The sequence below is a fragment of the Coregonus lavaretus genome, assembly GCF_964263955.1.
Source record: "Coregonus lavaretus genome assembly, chromosome: 18".
NCBI lineage: Eukaryota > Metazoa > Chordata > Actinopteri > Salmoniformes > Salmonidae > Coregonus > Coregonus lavaretus.
This window is the reverse complement of record NC_140005.1, coordinates 4,261,057-4,282,150: the sequence shown is the minus strand read 5'-3', so window position 1 is coordinate 4,282,150 and position 21,094 is coordinate 4,261,057. Positions and strand designations below refer to the sequence as shown.

The window sequence follows — 21,094 nt, the reverse complement described above, 5'->3', positions numbered from 1 at the left end:
TCACACAGAGTGATGCTTTGTAGTCTTAAACAAATCTACTTTGAAATAAAAGTATACACCTCACACACGTGGTTATGGGCTTAACAAAAAGACGACACCTGTACCATGTCAGATATAGAGTTGAAATGTATTACATTTTGAGTTTGCATCCCAAGATTACACTTTATATATATATCACAGAAGACTGAAATATAACAAAACTGTTTGACATAAACACATATTTTATGAATTATGAAAGATATTAATAACATTACAGCCATGAGACCTAAGATAAAAAAAATTAAAAAATGGCTTATGACGTGTTCATATGCTATCTAGGGGGCCTGACCTCCGGGGGTTTGGGGCCCCCAAAGCTTGTGGGCCCCCCGCCTTGCGGGGGCTGCGGGGGGGGGGGTAGTGTAATCTCACCTCGCCTGTATTTTACAGGTAAACAACCTAATAAAGTGTATCCTCACGTGGTGTGGGGATGCCCCGGGGATGTGGGTTCATGTACATTAACAGCATGTATCTGGGATAGAACGGTCACCTTTTACTGAACTGATGATGCTATTGGCTTACCACCTCAAAACAAGTCAATCACAGCCAAGGGACCGGGCTAACCACAAGCCACAGGCCAATGGTCTTTTATGTACTCTGCGCCATCGTCTTGGAACACCTTACAAAATAATTTTAAACTGGAAGAACTTGTCCCGATTGGTGTTTTTAAATCTCTGATGAAGGATTTTGAGGCTGATTCCCTGACCTGTCAATGTTTTTAATTTGCTGTTTTTGATATTGTTATACTCTTGTGAATTCATGAATGGTTTTTACTAGATTACTTGTAGTTTTTCATGTTGTCTGTCTGTAATTTTTTGTAATGACTTGGTGCTGCCTATCTTGGCCAGGACGCTCTTGAAAAAGAGATTTTAAATCTCAATGAGCCCTTCCTGGTTAAATAAAGGTTAAATAAATAAATAAATAAAAAATGGGAGAGGAGAAACTGCCTGTGTTGACTGGAAGTAGCCAATAGGAAGGCATAGACTGAGCATGGGACAAATCCTGTCTAATAGGCTTGGGGTTAAGGGATCCTGCAGGGCTGACCCAATGCATTATTCATATAAATGTTAATGGAATTGGGTTAAGGGAGAGGGAAAAAAAATAGGATATTTATATATGGGCCCCATTCTGCATGGAGAGCTCTCAGCTCTGTTTTGGGCCCCATTCTGCCTGGAGAGCTCTCAGCTCTGTTTTGGGCCCCATTCTGCCTGGAGAGCTCTCAGCTCTGTTTTGGGCCCCATTCTGCCTGGAGAGCTCTCAGCTCTGTTTTGGGCCCCATTCTGCCTGGAGAGCTCTCAGCTCTGTTTTGGGCCACATTCTGCCTGGAGAGCTCTCAGCTCTGTTTTGGGCCACATTCTGCCTGGAGAGCTCTCAGCTCTGTTTTGGGCCACATTCTGCCTGGAGAGCTCTCAGCTCTGTTTTGGGCCCCATTCTGCCTGGAGAGCTCTCAGCTCTGTTTTGGAGCCCCATTCTGCCTGGAGAGCTCTCAGCTCTGTTTTGGGCCCCATTCTGCCTGGAGAGCTCTCAGCTCTGTTTTGGAGCCCCATTCTGCCTGGAGAGCTCTCAGCTCTGTTTTGGGCCACATTCTGCCTGGAGAGCTCTCAGCTCTGTTTTGGGCCCCATTCTGCCTGGAGAGCTCTCAGCTCTGTTTTGGGCCCCATTCTGCCTGGAGAGCTCTCAGCTCTGTTTTGTAAGCGGTGCGCTCATGATGTGCTCTTATCTATTCAGTTGTGGGGATTTAATAATAATAATAATAATAATAATAATAATAAGCCATTTAGCAGACACTTTTATCCAAAGCAACTTACAGTCATGTGTGCATACATTTTTATGTATGGGTGGTCCCGGGGATCGAACCCACTACCCTGGCGTTACAAGCACCATGCTCTACCAATTGAGCTCCAGAGGACCACAGACACATGCTCTGCTGTACGATAGACAGTTTAGTTTGAGTTGAGTCTCCCCCTTGTGGTGGATATCAAGTGATCTGGAGCAGTGTTCTATTTTCTATTAGTTTATCATTCTAAACTTGGAGAAAAGGGAATTGGACCAATATCAAATAAGTTATTCTCTCTCCCCGGGCTCGAAGGCCTGCTCCTGCCCCATGTCAAACACGTAGGGTACCAGTCCACTAGTCTAACACAGTGTTTAAGGGCCCGGCCCAGTGAGTGGTGCTTTCCATCCGGTGGTGCTGGATCGAGGTAAGCGCTTTTCTATGCAATGGATCACATAGCTGTGCTCAGTGTTAATAGGGTTTACTAATTTAGTTACAACAACCATCTTGTTTTCTCTTTCACACACACACACACACACACACACACACACACACACACACACACACACACACACACACACACACACACACACACGTTGTAATTATGCAGTAGAAATGTGCACTCTGTTCATAACGGTCTATTTTGTTTTGCAAACAGTCATGAGTTAAATTAACTTCGGCTGCAGTGACTACTTTTACCCAATCTTATCCTATGCTCAGCCTACGCCCCCCCCCCGCGGTCAGAACCCCCCTACTCAAAACATAAACTAAAAACACAAAACTTCCTCTTCCCACGGCTATGTGCAACACAAGTGATTTAATGCAATGTTATGCCCATGTTATTACCATGTTATTACCATGTTATTACCATGTTATTACCATGTTATTACCATGTTATTACCATGTTATGCCCATGTTATTACCATGTTATGCCCATGTTATTACCATGTTATGCCCATGTTATTACCATGTTATTACCATGTTATGCCCATGTTACATAAGAAAACGTTCTCTTACTGTTGCTAGACTTGAGGTCTCTGTGTATGATGGGGACGATGGCCTCGCAGTGGAGGTAGTGCATGGCACGGGCGATCTGCACGGCCCAGTCTACCAGGGTGCATGGTGGGATACGTTTCCCTGACAGGGCTCGGTTCAGCGGTCCTCCCCGGGCAAACTCCATCACCAGGCACAGTGTCGGCTCCTGGAGACACACCTGTTAAACAAGAAGAATGGAAATCAACCAATCAGGAATCAGTACAGTACATAGTACCAATAGAAGCTGAAATATTTGATCCATTTACACATCTAAAACATATAGGAATGCTGATTATTGGGGTTCAGAAAAATGCTATGCATGTTTATTGTTCTCATTATTGTGACGTGTATGTCTTCATCAACCCAGGTGAACGTCTTCATCAACCCAGGTGAACGTCTTCATCAACCCAGGTGAACGTCTTCATCAACCGAGGTGAACGTCTTCATCAACCCAGGTGAACGTCTTCATCAACCCAGGTGAACGTCTTCATCAACCCAGGTGAACGTCTTCATCAACCCAGGTGAACATCTTCATCAACCCAGGTGTATATATTTGTCTCCAGGTGCACCTAAACATACAGCTGGGTTGGAAGACATAGGCTGCATCCCAAATGCCACCCTATTTCCTTCATAGTGCACTACTTTTGACCAGGGCCCATATGGAACAGGGTGCCATTTGAGACGTATCTTTCCACATGTCCAATGGCCATGATTCTTATCAGCAGGGCTCCCATATCTCATTACTCTGACCCCCAGTAGGGCCATGATGTTGGGATGATGCAGCAGGATTCTGACCCCCAGTAGGGCCATGATATTGGGGTGATACAGCAGGATTCTAACCCCCAGTAGGGCCATGATATTGGGGTGATACAGCAGGATTCTGACCCCCAGTAGGGCCATGATATTGGGATGGTGCAGCAGGATTCTGACCCCCAGTAGGGCCATGATGTTGGGATGGTGCAGCAGGATTCTTACCCCCAGTAGGGTCATGATATTGGGGTGATACAGCAGGATTCTGACCCCCAGTAGGGTCATGATATTGGGGTGATACAGCAGGATTCTTACCCCCAGTAGGGCCATGATGTTGGGGTGGTGCAGCATTGCAAACAGCTTGGCCTCCTGACGAACGCTTTCTAGGATCTGTCCCTCCTCCTCATCGGGGTCCCGCCTCGCAGCCTTCACCGCCACCTCCGCCCCCCGCCACATGGCACGGTACACCTTCCCAAAACCACCCACCCCGATGATCTCCTCCAGGGTCAGCTCCGAGAAGTCAATCTCGAGAACTGAGGGAGAGAGGGAACAGGGTATGAATGAGAAGGAACAGGGTATGAATGAGAAGGAACAGGGTATGAGAGGAAAGAGGGGTACAGAGAAAGAGGACAGAGAGTGAGCAATGAGACAAAAGATAATGTACATATAACAGGCTACAGACAAAAGGTGATATTGGAATACATAGTGTGATATGAACAGACCATAGAGACCCTATTCAATTACTAGAGGGGATATGTCATAAACCCTCAAAGTTCCAGAATGGGGTGAAAATGGCAGCCATATTGGTCAGCGAGGAATCCAAACCAGTCTAATTGGAATGAATGACAGTAGAGGCAGAACTCTGATTTTACCTAAGCAGGAAAACAAAAGTAAGGATACATCAGAAATTGTGTAATAAAATTGTCAACCTAAAATATTGTCATAGAAATTATGAATACAGTTTATACAGGTTTTAGACCAAATTTCTGTGTAAATAGCTTTTAGAATATATTTAAACAGACCATATACACTACCAGTCAAAAGTTTGGACACACCTACTCATTCAAGGGTTTTTCTTTATATTTGAGATTCTTCAAATAGCCACCCTTTGCCTTGATGACAGCTTTGCACACTCTTGGCATTCTCTCAACCAGCTTCATGAGGTAGTCACCTGGAATGCATTTCAATTAACAAGTGTGCCTTCTTAAAAGTTAATTTGTGGAATTTCTTTCCTTCTTAATGCATTTGAGCCAATCAGTTGTGTTGTGACAAGGTAGGGGGGGTATACAGAAGATAGTCCTATTTGGTAAAGACCAAGTCCATATTATGGCAAGAACAGCTCAAATAAGCAAAGAGAAACAACAGTCCATCATTACTTTAAGACATGAAGGTCAGTCAATACTGAACATTTCAAGAACTTTTAAAGTTTCTTCAAGTGCAGTCGCAAAAACCATCAAGCGCTATGATGAAACTGGCTCTCATGAGGACTGCCACAGGAATGGAAGACCCAGAGTTACCTCTGCTGCAGAGGATACGTTCATTAGAGTTACCAGCCTCAGAAATTGCAGCCCAAATAAATGCTTCACAGAGTTCAAGTAACAGACACATCTCAACATCAACTGTTCAGAGGGGACTGTGTGAATCAGGCCTTTGTGGTCTAATTGCTGCAAAGAAACCACTACTAAAGGACACCAATAATAAGAATAGACTTGCTTGGGCCAAGAAACACAAGCAATGGACATTAGACCGGTGGAAATTTGTCCTTTGGTCTGGAGTCCAAATTGGAGATTTTTGGTTCAAACCGCCGTGTCTTTGGTGTCTGTGATGTATTTAGCATTCAAGGCACACTTAACTAGCATGGCTACAACAGCATTCTGCAGCGATACGCCATCCCATCTGGTTTGGGCTTAGTGGTACTATCATTTGGTTTTCAACAGGACAATGACCCAACACACCTCCAGGCTGTGTAAGGGCTAGTTGACCAAGAAGGAGAGTGATGGAGTGCTGCATCAGATGACCTGGCCTCCACAATCCCCCAACTTCAACCAAATTGAGATGGTTTAGGATGAGTCGGACTGCAGAGTGAAGGAAAAGAAGCCAACAAGTGCTCAGCATATGTGGGAACTCCTTCAAGACTGTTGGAAAAGCATTCCAGGTGAAGCTGGTTGAGAGAATGCCAAGAATGTGCAAAGCTGTCATCAAGGCAAAGGGTGGCTATTTGAAGAAAATGTAATATAAAATATATTTTGATTTCTTTAACACTTTTTTGGTTACTACATGATTCCATATGTGTTATTTCATAGTTTTGATGTCTTCACTATTATTCTACAATGTAAAAAATAGTAAAAATAAAGAAAACCCTTGAATGAGTAGGTGTGTCCAAACTTTTGACTGGTACTGTATGTCTAAATGTTTGTTGTCTTGGAAAGCTGTGAGTCCTATTATATGATACGATATCAACTGATTTCAACTAGTCTATGGTTGTGGATTGACTGCATTGTTTGAATCGAATGTTGGCATATTGGCAGTTAATGGAAAAAATGTATGGAATCATTCCTCTAAAACTGGCAGGCTAGCTAACACACATACAGTGCAGATAAAGTCTTCAAATTCATTATTTTACACAATATCTTATCACAGCACTGGCAAACCATGGTTGACCAACTCCCTGACCAAAACGGCTGACCTTTATCACATCATAAGAAGGTTCATGTCCATTTTAGTTTTGTCATTCCTAATTCTATGGAACAGACCCTCCTCTCCACCGCTGAGAGGAGAGAAGGAGGAGGAAGAGGCGGTAAACAACATAAAGATGACAGGAACAGTGGGGACAGAGAACTTACATACAACATAGATAGGACAGAGAGAGTCAACCTCCAGAACTGAAAGGAGAGATGGAGGAACAGAGAGACCTATGTCCTACTGTATGCTGTACTGCAGAGGGAGAAACAGGGTACCAAGAGACAATATTGGACAGAGAGAGAGAGAGAGAAACAGGGTACCAAGAGACAATATTGGACAGAGAGAGAGAGAGAAACAGGGTACCAAGAGACAATATTGGACAGAGAGAGAGAGAGAAACAGGGTACCAAGAGACAATATTGGACAGAGAGAGAGAGAGAAACAGGGTACCAAGAGACAATATTGGACAGAGAGAGGGAGAAACATGGTACCAAGAGACAATATTGGACAGAGAGAGAGAGAAACATGGTACCAAGAGACAATATTGGACAGAGAGAGAGAGAAACAGGGTACCAAGAGACAATATTGGACAGAGAGAGAGAGAGAGAGAAACAGGGTACCAAGAGACAATATTGGACAGAGAGAGAGAGAGAGAGAAACAGGGTACCAAGAGACAATATTGGACAGAGAGAGAGAGAGAGAGAGAGAGAAACAAGGTACCAAGAGACAATATTGGACAGAGAGAGAGAGAAAGAAACAGGGTACCAAGAGACAATATTGGACAGAGAGAGAGAAACAGGGTACCAAGAGACAATATTGGACAGAGAGAGAGAGAAACAGGGTACCAAGAGACAATATTGGACAGAGAGAGAGAGAAACAGGGTACCAAGAGACAATATTGGACAGAGAGAGCAATGAGAGACTAAAGGTAATGTAAAGGGCTATACAGACTGGCATGAACAGACGTCCACTATACAAAAACAGAATTCAATGATTTATGACCATAAATGAGCTTCAATCAACCTCATTTTATTTCTCTGCCTTTCTCACCAATGCACCTAGCCTGGTTCCAGATCGGTTTGTGCTACAATTGAAGTCGGAAGTTTACATACACCTTAGCCAAATACATTTAAACTCAGTTTTTCACAATTCCTGACATTTAATCCTAGTAAAAATGTGCTGTCTTTGGTCAGTTAGGATCACCACTTCATTTTAAGAATGTGAAATGTCAGAATAATAGTAGAGAGAATGATTTATTTCAGCTTTTATTTCTTTCATCACATTCCCAGTGAGTCAGAAGTTTACATACACTCAATTAGTATATGGTAGCATTGCCTTTAAATTGTTTAACTTGGGTCAAACGTTTCGGGTAGCCTTCCACAAGCGTCCCACAATAAGTTGGGGGAATGTTGGCCCATTCCTCCTGACAGAACTGGTGTAACTGAGTCAGGTTTGTAGGCCTCCTTGCTTGCACACGCTTTTTCAGTTCTGCCCACACATTTTCTATAGGATTGAGGTCAGGGCTTTGTGATGGCACTCTCCAATACCTTGACTTTGATGTCCTTAAGCCATTTTGCCACAACTTTGGAAGTATGCTTGGGGTCATTGTCCATTTGGAAGACACATTTGCGAACAAGCTTTAACTTCCTGACTGATGTCTTGAGATGTTGCTTCAATATATCCACATAATTTTCCTTCCTCATGATGCCATCTATTTTGTGAAGTGCACCAGTCCCTCCTGAAGCAAAGCACCCCCACAGCATGATGCTGCCACCCCCGTGCTTCACGGTTGGGATGGTGTTCTTCGGTTTGCACAAAGTGTCATGCACAAAGTAGATGTCCTAACCGACTTGCCAAAACTATAGTTTGTTAACAAGAAATTTGTGGAGTGGTTGAAAAACGAGTTTTAATGACTCCAACCTAAGTGTATGTAAACTTCCGACTTCAACTGTATCATATCAACTCCTTGCCGGCATGACAAGGAGTGGCAAGTGGCATGATGGCACAAACAGACTGGTAGCCAGGCTACAATGCACCAGGAAAATCATGAAGGTCGAGACTTACGGCTCTATTCAATCCATAAAGCTGAAGCGTTCCAGATTCCACAGTATAAAATGTAAAGGCAATTTCAGATTGAGCCGACATACGCAGCGTTTACCGTGAATGCAGTCTCCGCTGAAACAGGAAAAATTGCCTTTACATTTCCAATCACGCTGTAAAGCTGAACTTCCACGATATGGATTGAATAGAGCCCTTAACTGTTTTTTTGTAAGATGAGGACGACTTCTCCATATACAATAGCGTCCATGGGTGATGTAGGTACTGTATGTTGGCGGCAAACGTTGACATGGTGAATCACTAACAGTCTGCTAAGCAGCCTGACCTTGATAAATATTTCACTAAAGATGTTGTACAGTATGTGATGTGAAAGTAGGCCAGCAGCCATGCTGCCTCTGAGACATGAAGGATTTATCCCAAACCACACCCTATTCCCCATTTACTGCACTACTTTTGACCAGGTCCCATAGGACTCTAGTTAAAAGTAGTGTACTATGTAGGGAATATCCAGCAAACCGGGTACATTCCCAGAACATTAGCTAAGATTCCCATTAAGTACTAGTTAGGGTTTTATCTTACATTAAAAAAAAAGAATTAAAATATCCTTGGAATGTTCTCCTAACGTTCACTAAAATGTTGTGCACAACACCTGTAACAACCACCACAGAACATTCCCCAAACGTTCTCATTAGGTTTCTGGGTAATGTATTTACACCAGTGTACCAGTAATGTTTTCCCAAAACACCTAAATTGGTTCCTGTGAAGGTTCCCAGGGACATTACAAAATATACGTTCCCAAAAGGAGACACAGTACAGGGCTACAACCAATCTGCACCCAAACAACTGAGACTGGTCGAAACCATAAACCCCTCAGACACAGGCCCTATGGAGGCAGGAGAGCAGGTCCCTGCTTAATGTGATTGTTTGAGATCTTTCAGTTCTGTTGGATTGATTTTCCATATGTGAGATTTCTGTATTTCTGCTAGAAACATTTATTTCTGGTTGAATTTGACCATTGGGCCAACTCCAATATGAGCTTTTCATGTTGTTTCTTCTGGTGATTATTGGAGCTCAATGGTGCACACAGTTGAAATGAAGATGCCAATCATGCCTGTTAAAGGATGACACTATGCAGGTAAGACAGACCCTGACAGGGAATTCTCACAAAGACACACAGACCACAGACTAACAATAGATAGATACAGCTGCTTTATTTCACCTGAGATTTATTCATTTATCAGATTCACTGGTGGCTGTTTAAAATATGCCATTTGTAACATACACAGTGGGTATTCCATTATCGGTGCATGCCCAGAATTAGTCCTTGATCATGACTCTCAGTTCCATTACATTACACATAAGAGTCATTGGACGAAGATGTCTTCTGTAGGGGGGAGTTTTGTTAAGAGCAGTGACGCTCGGTCTGAACATTAACACGCATCTCTTGCGGTACGGTTTTGGAACCATAAGGACCTTCCTTATCTTTAATATTGGCAATAAATAATTTATTTAAAAAAACAAATGGTTACATTGATACACACCTTTATAAAGGTTAGGGTTCCCAAAGGTCATATTTCCATGTTACAGCGCTTGTTTACGGAAAACAGACAGAAGACAGAGTGGACTATCTGTGCTAATTAGATATCTGCTTCTCTGAACACGTGTGTGTAAACATTTACATTTACATTTTAGTCATTTAGCAGACGCTCTTATCCAGAGCGACTTACAGGAGCAATTAGGGTTAAGTGCCTTGCTCAAGGGCACATTAACGTCATTTAGCAGACGCTCTTAGCCAGAGCGACTCGCAAATTGGTGCGTTCACCCTATAGCCAGTGGGATAACCACTTTACAATTTGGGGGAAGACAGACTCCACAAACATGTTGTCACTGAAAGGCACTGTATGCTGCAACTGTGTTAAAACCGGTTAAAACTATTTACAGTAAGTGTGTTTTTTTTTTGCATTCGTGAAATTATTTTGATGTGATATGAAAGTAACGTTAGCGGTACGGTTTCTAGAACCGTATCGCAATTGAGAATCGATTCACGTTTAGATGGAGTACTTGGCTGTTTTGGCTTCCAGAACCAATTCGCCGTTTTAAACAGAACATGTAAGGTCCTTGGACTAAAGAGAAACGTTAGGCTCCTTTAGTGCACATATTGGGCTAGCTAGCTCAGCGTAGTGGTACCAGTGATGCTTCAAAGCGGTACGTACACAGGGAAGAGCCGAGCGGCCCTGATATGATGTGCTAGACGGGGTACTGCCTATGGTGCAGGCTCAAGGCCTTGCTTGACAGAGAGAATATAATATGCCAGTCATTGACGGTCTACAGGCTACAGATTCTAGACTGCCCGGTAGATAGATCGTAACCTCTTTTGCTATCAAGTGGTAGCCTATTGCAACGAGATGACATAGCAGTAAACCTGAGTGGGGCTATTGTCGGAGTGGCCTGATAACCGGGATAAAGGTGCAGGACAATTAAACATTGTAACATGAGTGATAACGACAACCTCTGGTATGCAGACAGTGGGCTGCTACAATACAATACTCACGGTGCAGTGGAGGCACGGCGTAATCAGAGTACTCGTCCAATGACGTGTCTCTGTCCCGTATCTTCTCAGAGATTCCATTCCCAATGCTGACATAATTACTGGGGAAAATGCCAACCCGATCCTCGATCAGCCCTGTCCACCAGCCCTCGTCCCCGGACACTAACGAGTCCTTAGACAACACCTCCACCAGGTCCCCCTTCCGCAGGCTGAGCTCGTCTTCCGCCCCAGCATCATAGTCGAACACGGCGGTCCAGTAGCCTGAGAGGTCCGGTCCTCCTGGGCCGCTAGCCGGAGCATCAACGTCGACGTTCCCGGTGACAGTGCCATTCTCCGGCCAGCAAAACGCTTCAGTTTCCCACCCATCAGGGGGAGAAGAGACGTACCCTCTGCTGGGGCTCAGGCTGTTGTCAAAAGCGGGTTTGGAGGCATCCATTGAAGCGATCCATAGAGGCAACCTGGTCCTGGATCACAGGGTGCAGGCTGCGGAGCTCGTAGCCAACACCTGCCGGCCCCGGGACGCGAGGGTGGTCGCAGCACCTTGGGTACAAAGCCGCCACGGTGAGAGCTAAGCAGCCTAGTGGGCTAATCCCGGTGAAGCGTCGCTGCTGCTGAAAACAGCCTCACTCTGTCGTTGCAGCATTCATTAATCTCTGTAGTGGTACCTACCTACCTGCAGGGCTAAATCAAGAATCTCAATTCCCATTTAGGAAATTACAAATATGTTCCTCCTTTCTCAACCCTTTCTCACTTCCACTTTCCGTCGTTAATAATTCCCCGTGCGGTGCATGCGCTATAAACCACCCTCTCTCTTCTTTATTCCCAGCCAATTGTGCCAACAGACGAATCATGTCTCCGGTCTCCTACGATATGATTGGCGCACGGCTGCATCAATCACGTGTTCACCTTGCTCCTATAGCTTCAGGTTGTGTGTTGGACTGAGGTCGTGTGCGACAACCGTAATAGAAGTATGCTGTGAAAACGCCTAACCGTACAGTGGCAATATTGCAGGCTTACAACAACAACGCTTCCTTTTTGTACGCTAGTTAGTAGTAGTAGTAGACCTATAGGCTATCAGGTAGGGGTCGTCTAGTGGGACATTTCCATTATGTTTATTATGTAATTCATAAAAAGGGAGTAACAAATGTGATGAGCATACCCGCTACAATATAAACAGAAACGATAAACATGCAGCACCATGGACAGCAACGCCTTCAACAGAAAGACGTGTCCAGCGCCGCGCCCAGCCTGCCGCTCAATGAGAGAAGACACCGAAGCAGCACCTGTGTTGGGCTGGTGTGCCATGCTGTAGTGGGGCAAATCAGTGACCGTATTTGAGAGCGTCAACTCTGCTCGGTCGCTGATCTACAAGTCATAATGAGTAGGCTAGTTATTAAGAACGCAATGCAATTTGTAGATCAGTGACCCTCTCTGCCATGCATGCTTATTGGTCCCATTCCCCTCCCCCCAAATGTACAATTTTCAAAAGTATAGAAAGTAATTTTGAAATACTTCCCTCTAACTCTTTAGTACGGTGCTACAGTGTAGGGCGAATATAATTTTCCATAGATCTAACATGTATAAAAATGCACTACAGATCCAAACAAGGGTTTTTCTAATTCTTTCCTTTATTATGTTGTTGACCAAAATCAAAACAATCTAAAATAAACAAATTGGCATAAATTAATCAAATAAGTTAAGGTTAATTTCATGCATTATTCCCTGAAATAAAAACATACATTTCATAGTGAGGAATTCAAAACAAATCAACAACCAACAATCAAAAATGAACAATTCAACTACTTGAAATAGAAGTGACATTATGAGGGGATATCAAGGTGTGTGTTGTGTTATGTGACATGAGGGGATATCAATGTGTGTGTTGAGTTGTGTGACATTATGAGGGGATATCAAGGTGTGTGTTGTGTTATGTGACATTATGAGGGGATATCAAGGTGTGTGTTATGTGACATTATGAGGGGATATCAAGGTGTGTGTTGTGTTATGTGACATTATGAGGGGATAGCAAGGTGTGTGTTGTGTTATGTGACATTATGAGGAGATAGCAAGGTGTGTGTTGTGTTATGTGACATTATGAGGGGATATCAAGGTGTGTGTTGTGTTGTGTGACATTATGAGGGGATAGCAAGGTGTGTGTTGTGTTGTGTGACATAATGAGGGGATATCAAGTTGTGTGTTGTGTTGTGTGACATTATGAGGGGATATCAAGGTGTGTGTTGTGTTATGTGAACATCTTGACTGGAATTCAATCAAGTCCTGAAAGATGTTCTGGTACCATGGGTTTATTGGTAGGCACACTATAACCGTGGACAAACACGTTGACTGCGTCCCAAATGCCACTGTATTTCCTATATAGTGCACTGCTTTTGTGACCAGGGCCCTATATACATTAGTAGTGAACTAATAGGAAATAGGGTGCCATTTGGGATGCGCTCACCTTCTCTACCTTACAGACAAAGCTATACAGTAGATGTCTGTCAAACGTTCGACCTGGATAGCAGCTTTGATTGAATTCCACCCAGTTTGGTCATGACAACAGTCAATAGGACGCTCCTGACGGCTCACAAAGACATTCACACCAATCATCAATGACACATTATGTTATTAATATTATTATTATTATTAATATTATTATCATATTATTATTAATGACACATTGAGATTGAGATTCTTCCATAATGACCATGGATACCAGCTCAGGTCAAGTCTGTGTGAATTAAAAAGTGTCAAAAAGCATCCGAGTGAACATCAACCAAGCCTCTCACACCAGCCAGCTTAACAATACAGTCATGATAGTCCTACTAGATCTTCTTGGTACATGTTTTTTTCCCAATATGCTTGCTGCTGATACATGTTAATATGGGTTATGACTATATGTGATGGTTCAGAACCCTTTTTATAGGGTGTGTTTGGTTGTGTCACCTTTTAATAACACCGCCTGTGTCCCAAATAACACCCTATTCCCTTTATAGTGCACTACTGTTGACCAGGGGCCTTATAAAGTACAACACTATATAGGGAATAGGGTGCTATTTGGGTTACCTAGTTACCTCCATTGTCCCCCAGCAGAAACACATTCATTCCTGGTGGATGGGCACCAAGGGCTCAGCTACTGTGAGATGGACGTGATAGAACAATTGGCAATTCATGGGATTGTTTTTTATTTAATTTGATCAGTACCAGAATTAGTAACGTCTCTATTAAATGTGAATTAGAAAGAAAAAGTTTTTGTTAAATATATTATTAACACATCTATTTGATATCCTGGGACATCGGTAGAGAGAAAATTCATACCGGTCTTTTTAAATATTTGTAAAAACATATCACAATGTGAAATAAACGTTTCTTTCAAAGTTACATCAATGCCGATTCAAAAAAAAAAAGAATCAACTTAAGATTTTGTTGCAAATATGGTGATTTCATAATAAATATGCAAGCAAATACCCCTCCTCTGACCTGTATGATGAGATCACACAAAAAAACATATACTTTTGAGAAATGTGATCTTGAATGTCTAATATGTTCATTTCTATTTTTAAATACTGTTCCTGACTTCTGCAAAATCCAGTGTAGTATGGTGGTTACAGCACAGGTCATAGATAGTTAGCTGCATATTATGGAGGCATGTCTGTTGTCCTCTAGCCAACCAATAGGGGGCGATCTCAAAGACCCCTTCCTGCACCTTTCACTTTAGACACAAATGTTTAACCCATACAATTATTTTCATATAAAGAAAAGTTTCTGGGTACCCATCCATTAAAACGTATTCTTATCACTTTACATGAGTGATAATGACAGCATTTCAGTTTACATGAGCGATAATGACAGCATTTCAGTTCATGGTGTAAAATAACAACTGTGTGCCCCAACTACGTCTAAAACCCTCTCTTTGTGACCGGACTTTAATATGACAATGTTTCACATCCAGCCCTGTACAGTATCTGGTGTTGTAGTTTTTTTCTTTTAAGACTTGTAGTTTGAAGAAAAAGTAAGCCCTACAGAACAGCGAGTGAAAGAGATTCGTGCATTTACATTTTAGTCATTTAGCAGAAACTCTCATCCAGAGGAACTTACAGTAGTGAGTACATACATTTTCATACATTTTTTTCCATACTGGCCCCCCCCCCCCCCCCCTCGTGGGAATCGAACCCACAACCCTGGCGTTGCAAGCGCCATGCTCTACCAACTGAACTACGTGAAAAAATAATGATTACAACCAAACTAACAAAATGATCCGCCACCAAAGACAGCCATCACGATAAATATATTGTTGGAATGTATGTAGACCAGGGTTGGGCTCAATTCCATTTCAATTCAAGTCAATTCAGCTACACTGAAATTCCAATTCCAATTATCTTCAATGCTTTTCAATGAGGAACATGTAGAATTGGAATCTGGTTTACTTTCTGAATGGATGGGAATAGAAATGGAGTTGACCCCAACCCTGATTGAAATGGGGTTGACCCCAACCCTGATTGAAATGGAGTTGACCCTAACCCTGATTGAAATGGAGTTGACCCTAACCCTGATTGAAATGGAGTTGACCCCAACCCTGATTGAAATGGAGTTGACCCTAACCCTGATTGAAATGGAGTTGACCCTAACCCTGATTGAAATGGAGTTGACCCTAATCCTGATTGAAATGGAGTTGACCCCAACCCTGATTGAAATGGAGTTGACCCTAAACCCTGATTGAAATGGAGTTGACCCCAACCCTGATTGAAATGGAGTTGACCCTAACCCTGATTGAAATGGAGTTGACCCTAACCCTGATTGAAATGGAGTTGACCCTAACCCTGATTGAAATGGAGTTGACCCTAACCCTGATTGAAATGGAGTTGACCCTAACCCAGATTGAAATGGAGTTGACCCCAACCCCTGATTGAAATGGAGTTGACCCTAACCCTAACCCTGATTTGAAATGGAGTTTGACCCTAACCCTGATTGAAATGGAGTTGACCCTAACCCTAACCCTGATTTGAAATGGAGTTTGACCCTAACCCTGATTGAAATGGAGTTGACCCTAACCCTAACCCTGATTTGAAATGGAGTTGACCCTAACCCTGATTGAAATGGAGTTGACCCCAACCCTGATTGAAATGGAGTTGACCCTAACTCTGATTGAAATGGAGTTGACCCTAACCCTGATTTGAAATGGAGTTTGACCCTAACCCTGATTGAAATGGAGTTGACCCTAACCCTAACCCTGATTTGAAATGGAGTTGACCCTAACCCTGATTTGAAATGGAGTTGACCCCAACCCTGATTGAAATGGAGTTGACCCCAACCCTGATTGAAATGGAGGTGACCCTAACTCTGATTGAAATGGAGGTGACCCTAACCCTGATTGAAATGGAGTTGACCCTAACCCTGATTGAAATGGAGTTAACCCTAACCCTGATTGAAATGGAGTTGACCCTAACCCTGATTGAAATGGAGTTGACCCTAATCCTGATTGAAATGGAGTTGACCCTAACCCTGATTGAAATGGAGTTGACCCCAACCCTGATTGAAATGGAGTTGACCCTAACCCAGATTGAAATGGAGTTGACCCCAACCCCTGATTGAAATGGAGTTGACCCTAACCCTAACCCTGATTTGAAATGGAGTTTGACCCTAACCCTGATTGAAATGGAGTTGACCCTAACCCTAACCCTGATTTGAAATGGAGTTGACCCTAACCCTGATTTGAAATGGAGTTGACCCCAACCCTGATTGAAATGGAGTTGACCCTAACTCTGATTGAAATGGAGTTGACCCTAACCCTGATTTGAAATGGAGTTTGACCCTAACCCTGATTGAAATGGAGTTGACCCTAACCCTAACCCTGATTTGAAATGGAGTTGACCCTAACCCTGATTTGAAATGGAGTTGACCCCAACCCTGATTGAAATGGAGTTGACCCCAACCCTGATTGAAATGGAGGTGACCCTAACTCTGATTGAAATGGAGGTGACCCTAACCCTGATTGAAATGGAGTTGACCCTAACCCTGATTGAAATGGAGTTGACCCTAACCCTGATTGAAATGGAGTTGACCACATCCCTGATTGAAATGGAGTTGATCCCAACCCTGATTGAAATGGAGGTGACCCTAACTCTGATTGAAATGGAGTTGACCCTAACCCTGATTGAAATGGAGTTGACCCCAACCCTGATTGAAATGGAGTTGACCCTAACCCTGATTGAAATGGAGTTGACCCTAACCCTGGGGTAGATAAGATAGGTTCTTATATATTATTCTATTTGTGGTCACTTTGATAACACAACTCTTCTTGTTTTCTCTAGGACTCTTAGGAGGGGTAAGAATGGTATCTGATAATCAAACACACACCTATGTTGACATGTCTGTCGCCTGTGTTTCTTGTGTGTGTAAACAGGATGTACACACAGTATGTCTGGAATAAAGCCACTGGCCTGATGTCTCATGGGAGAGATGAACAATACATACAAATGGAGGGTTTATGAAGAGTGGACCAGACCAAACCAAACCAGAAAAATAAAAACCAGACCAGACCAGACCAGAGCAGTCCAAACCAGACCAAACCAGACCAGAGCAGTCCAAACCAGACCAAACCAAACCAGAAAAATCCAAACCAGACCAAAACAGAGCAGTCCAGACCAGACCAGACCAAACCAAACCGGAGCAGTCCAAACCAGTCCAGACCAAACCAGACCAGACCAAACCAGAAAAATCCAAACCAGAGCAGTCCAGTCCAAACCAGACCAGACCAAACCAAACCAAACCGGAGCAGTCCAAACCAGACCAGACCAGACCAAACCAGAGTAGTCCAAACCAGACCAAACCAGAGGAGTCCAAACCAGACCAAACCAGACCAGACCAAACCAGAGTAGTCCAAACCAGTCCAAACCAGACCAGTCCAAACCAGAGCAGTTCAAACCAGACCAGTCCAAACCAGAGCAGAGCAGTCCAAACCAGAGCAGTCCAAACCAGAGCAGTCCAAACCAGAGCAGTCCAAACCAGAGTAGTCCAAACCAGACCAAACCAGAGCAGTCCAAATCAGACCAAACCAGAGTAGTCCAAACCAGACCAAACCAGAGCAGTCCAAATCAGACCAAACCAGAGCAGTCCAAACCAGAGCAGTCCAAATCAGACCAGACCAAATTAGAGCAGTCCAAACCAGTCCAAACCAGAGCAATCCAAACCAGAGCAGTCCAACCCAGACCAGACCAAACCAAATTAGAGCAATCCAAACCAGTCCAAACCAGAGCAATCCAAACCAGAGCAGTCCAAACCAGACCAAACCAGAGCAATCCAAACCAGAGCAGTCCAACCCAGACCAGACCAAACCAGACCAGACCAAATTAGAGCAGTCCAAACCAGACCAACCCAGACCAAACCAAACCAGAGCAGTCCAAACCAGAGCAGTCCAAACCAGACCAGACCAGACCAAACCAGACCAGACCAAACCAGAGCAGACCAGACCAAACCAGAGCAGTCCAAACCAGAGTAGTCCAAACCAGACCAAACCAGAGCAGACCAGACCATACCAGACCAAACCAGAGCAGTCCAGACCAGACCAGTCCAAACCAGACCAAACCAAACCAGACCAAACCAGACCAAGGGAAGAGACAACCTCATCACAGGGGTTGGAGGTTGAGATTGACATCCCCTGGTGGAACCAGAGTGTCACTGCAGCTTCCTGGTCGCCCTCTGATGACCTCATCACGTTACTGGGGTGTATTCATAGAGAGAAATAGTAAATTAGTCTTTTTTTAGGCACCAACTCCGCCATGGCTCATTGGCCAAACCCTAAGGGGAAATTACATTTTTTTTTTATTTATTTTTTTATAAACGCCGAAAATAAGGTCTGTGGTTAACACCGGCTTAGGTTTTTATGACTACAAGCTGGCGATCTCTATTAGTTGCACACCGTAGCAAACAAAAAACGTTTTGCAACGAAAACAAGAGTCTCTATTGGACAAATTCAGGTAGGTCCCTCACAGTTTCTTGCTTTCTTTGGTTTCTAGTGAATACACCCCTGGTATTGTAGCTGTACCTCTCTGCTCTTTGGTTCTCTACACAGATTTTAAATGACCAACAATGACTGACTTATATAATAGACTACAGTATATATGGTATATTTATAGATATATAAAAGAAAACAACATCTGATTGTTGGGAGCTTTAAATCAGTATACATTCGTTTTTAATGTTATAAAACCAAAGCACCAGTCGGGTTACAGTACAACCCACTCCCCACATCTCCAGTGACCCATACAGTTCTCTCTCGCTCTCTCGCTCTCTCTCTCTCTCTCTCTCTCTCTCTCTCTCTCTCTCTCTCTCAGCCAGTGGGATGTAACCTAGTGTAGATCGTGAGTTACCAGGCACACTAAATATAACACATGCCGCTGCTCTCTAATCCCCTCCATCCCTTTTGAATATGGAACAAATGATAACGTATATATTTACTCTGATTTAAGTATGACATGAATTGAATGAAAAGCTTGTCAATGAGACACGAGTCAGGGCCATCTCATCTCAACCCTCTCAGACCATGCAGGTAGTAGTGAGCTACAGATGAAGACAGGTGTTCCTAGACTAACAGTTCAATATTGGCATTTTGAAACACATTTTTTACAGAAGAAGACTCAATAAATAGATGTATATAGCAAAGTGCATCATGGAAGACCAGTAGAAAAATACCTGTAAATTATCAATCTGTTACAGTTCTCTGCAGAAACACATTTTTGGGGATTTTTGAAAACTTTGTAAGAGCAAGATATTATTCATATTAATAACAAATAAAATAACAATGCAGTTTCTTTAATTATTTAGGTAGATATAATAGATCTTTAGAAAAACATGAAGAAGACATTGGGGTGCATCTAAAATGGCACCCTATTCCCTATATGGTGCAGTACCAGAGCCCTGTGGGCTCAGGTCAAAACTAGTGTACTATATAGGGAATAGGGTGCCATTTGCAACACAGACATCCTTTTTCCAGTATACCCCCCCCCCCACCCCCTCCCAATACCAAGCCACAGGTCCTCTGTAGGACTGAAGGAGCTGAATGTGACCACATTGATACAAATATTCAAAATATACAGAAAATATGGAAATATACGATATATAGACAGATGTAATGTTCAGGGCACTTTGATAATGTTGTCCTTCTATGTTTTCCTCTTTCCACTTCTCCTCCTGTGTTTAGTTTGATAGTTGATCTGTCTGTAGTTAGCTTGTTCTCTTGACTCTGTTAACTCTGCTGCTGCGTTCATTCCTTTAATAAGAAACTAAGCAAATAAAATACTAATAAATACCATGAGTCCATTCACTCATCATCAACAACATATTTTCCAGTAATTATATCATCATGTAAGATCAGAAAATAGTATCTTTGATTTCCTCTTTCTTGTAAAAAAAAAAAAAGTAATTGTGTTTTTATCCCCCAAAATACTTAGTTTAGAAAAAGTCGTTCTCATCAAGGTGTTGAGAAAAATATAGACTTCTTCTGATAGCTCAGATCTCTCCAGCTTAAGACTAGTTGTTGTCTCTTCTAGTAGAATAGAGACCAGACCAGACCAGATGAGACCAGACCAGACCAGACCGGACCAGATGAGACCAGACCAGACCAGATGAGACCAGACCAGACCAGACCGGACCAGATGAGACCAGACCAGACCAGATGAGACCAGACCAGACCGGACCGGACCAGATGAGACCAGACCAGACCAGATGAGACCAGACCAGACCGGACCGGACCAGATGAGACCAGACCAGACCAGATGAGACCAGACCAGACCAGACCAGACCAGACCAGATGAGACCAGACCAGACCGGACCAGATGAGACCAGACCAGACCAGACCAGACCAGACCAGATGAGACCAGACCAGACCGGACCAGATGAGACCAGACCAGACCAGACCAGACCAGACCAGACCAGACCAGATGAGACCAGACCAGACCAGACCAGATGAGACCAGACCAGACCAGACCAGATGAGACCAGATGAGACCAGACCAGACCAGACCGGACCAGATGAGACCAGACCAGACCAGACCAGACCAGATGAGACCAGACCAGACCAGACCAGATGAGACCAGACCAGACCAGACCAGATGAGACCAGACCAGACCAGACCAGACCAGACCGGACCAGACCAGACACCCTCTGGTGTTCTTACCGCGGTACGGAGGTAAACCAACCCCAGCTGGGGGTAGCAGAC

The 21,094-nt window shown here is 43.4% G+C and overlaps 1 protein-coding gene across 1 annotated transcript in view; it reads right to left on the bottom strand.

Annotated features, from left to right (window-relative positions):
• Positions 1-11,318, bottom strand: part of map3k9 (mitogen-activated protein kinase kinase kinase 9) — a gene marked incomplete at both ends in the record, with an annotated part of 36,399 nt that extends 25,081 nt beyond the window's left edge. Inside the window, 3 exons of the mRNA XM_084181815.1 lie at positions 2,828-3,023; positions 3,911-4,128; positions 10,886-11,318. Coding sequence (XP_084037941.1) covers positions 2,828-3,023; positions 3,911-4,128; positions 10,886-11,318 — 847 coding nt within the window. The remainder of the gene's footprint in view (positions 1-2,827; positions 3,024-3,910; positions 4,129-10,885) is intronic.
• Between the last annotated feature and the right edge of the window lie 9,776 nt (positions 11,319-21,094).